The following is a 1,447-nucleotide window of genomic DNA, read 5'->3' on the forward strand; positions in this document are numbered from 1 at the left end:
TATATATATATATATATATATATATATACTTACATGTATGTATATTATATCTCAGGTGCATAGACAGAGGGATCGAATTTTTAAGTGTGGGTTGGGTTATGCGTATCGAAATGAATGGGTCTGCTGCGAGTCTTTTTCTGTTTTCAGAAGTCGCCTACCGAGACAGTGGAGTACCAAAGGCCTGCGTAAGCTTTTGGGCGTCTTTGTAACAGCGAAAAACCTCGAAATATGCGAGAAAGCCACAGGGTACGTGTGCAAGCAACGACTCATAGAAAGCAGTAGCATCGTGCGCGTGTTGTTATCATTTGCTGCAGCCTCTCGTTGCAGGCGAAGGTGCAATCAGCTCAGGCGGCGTTGGCTCCACTCTACGTGCTGGCGAAGAAGGTAAAGTGGTGTAGGCAGATGCATGCATTGTTAGTTGGATGCAATCAGTTGTTTTGCTGCGGTTTGTTCATTGGGGCCTGCGTGCTGAGGCCTGGTATTTGCTTCACTTTTGCGGCTGAACACAGGATAGGGGAAGACCTGGGACGCCATCGAGCCGCAACGAGAAGAGACGGAGGATGTAACGATAGGTTCATTGGGGTGTATATGTACCAGACTAGTATATGTATTGCGTGTTTTATACGAGATGTTGCATCATCTATATGTATATGTGTATAGATAGAGGATCTGCATTCTTCCCTCTTGATGTACTGTGCTTCACAGGTGCGGTGGCTGCTGAGTCTTCAAATGGTTTTGTGTTGCAGTCGTGATAGAGCCATCGTTATTTATATAGTAGATAGGTTGTTTGGCGAAAAGCTTGAGCAAGTGTCCTCTGCAAGGCTTTCGGTGCCTTGGAAGTGTTCACTGAGATGAATGCGTGCAAACAAAATTGACAGAGGAAAGGAGGGGAAAGGCTGTTCACTCCCCCGGCCACGCGGGCGCCGATTCGAACGGTGGCCATACACTGCAGAGAAGTTCGCCTTGGTACCAGATCTTCTGTGGGTTTATATCTATTTATATACATTATATATATGTGTACGCACGCACATGTATACAAATATATATCATTTTCCGCAAGTATTGCACGCCTGCCTATATTTATGTACCGGCATATGTACATATATTAATACATACATGAGAAAATTATGTACAAATGTACATACATATATATATAACTGTTGTATATACTATATTCACGACAAACACGTAGTTGTCGTCATCTGCAATGGCTGAACGTCTCCATTGTTTTGTTAGGGCCCTGACCCTCTTGCAAATGCATTTCGGGCTGGGCTTGGGTAGCGCGACAACGCGAAGACGAATGTGTGGAGGAAGGAAGTTGTTCAAGTGTTCTTTTTCTTCTTGGAGTACTTCTGCTCCAGTTCCTCCAAAAAACGATTTGATGCGGCTTCCCTTTTGCGCACGTTTCCCTGAGAAGGAAGCATATATATATATATATATATATATA

The 1,447-nt window shown here is 43.8% G+C and overlaps 1 protein-coding gene across 1 annotated transcript in view; it reads left to right on the top strand.

The window, feature by feature from the left end:
• The window catches only part of EAH_00024420 (hypothetical protein, conserved), a gene marked incomplete at both ends in the record, with an annotated part of 4,231 nt that extends 3,665 nt beyond the window's left edge, over positions 1-566 (top strand). Inside the window, 3 exons of the mRNA XM_013396770.1 lie at positions 148-185; positions 328-384; positions 510-566. Of these exons, the coding sequence (XP_013252224.1) occupies positions 148-185; positions 328-384; positions 510-566 (152 nt within the window). The remainder of the gene's footprint in view (positions 1-147; positions 186-327; positions 385-509) is intronic.
• Positions 567-1,447: the final 881 nt, after the last annotated feature.

The sequence above is a fragment of the Eimeria acervulina genome, genomic scaffold (assembly GCF_000499425.1).
Source record: "Eimeria acervulina Houghton genomic scaffold, Eah_scaff191, whole genome shotgun sequence".
Taxonomy (NCBI): Eukaryota; Apicomplexa; class Conoidasida; order Eucoccidiorida; family Eimeriidae; genus Eimeria; species Eimeria acervulina.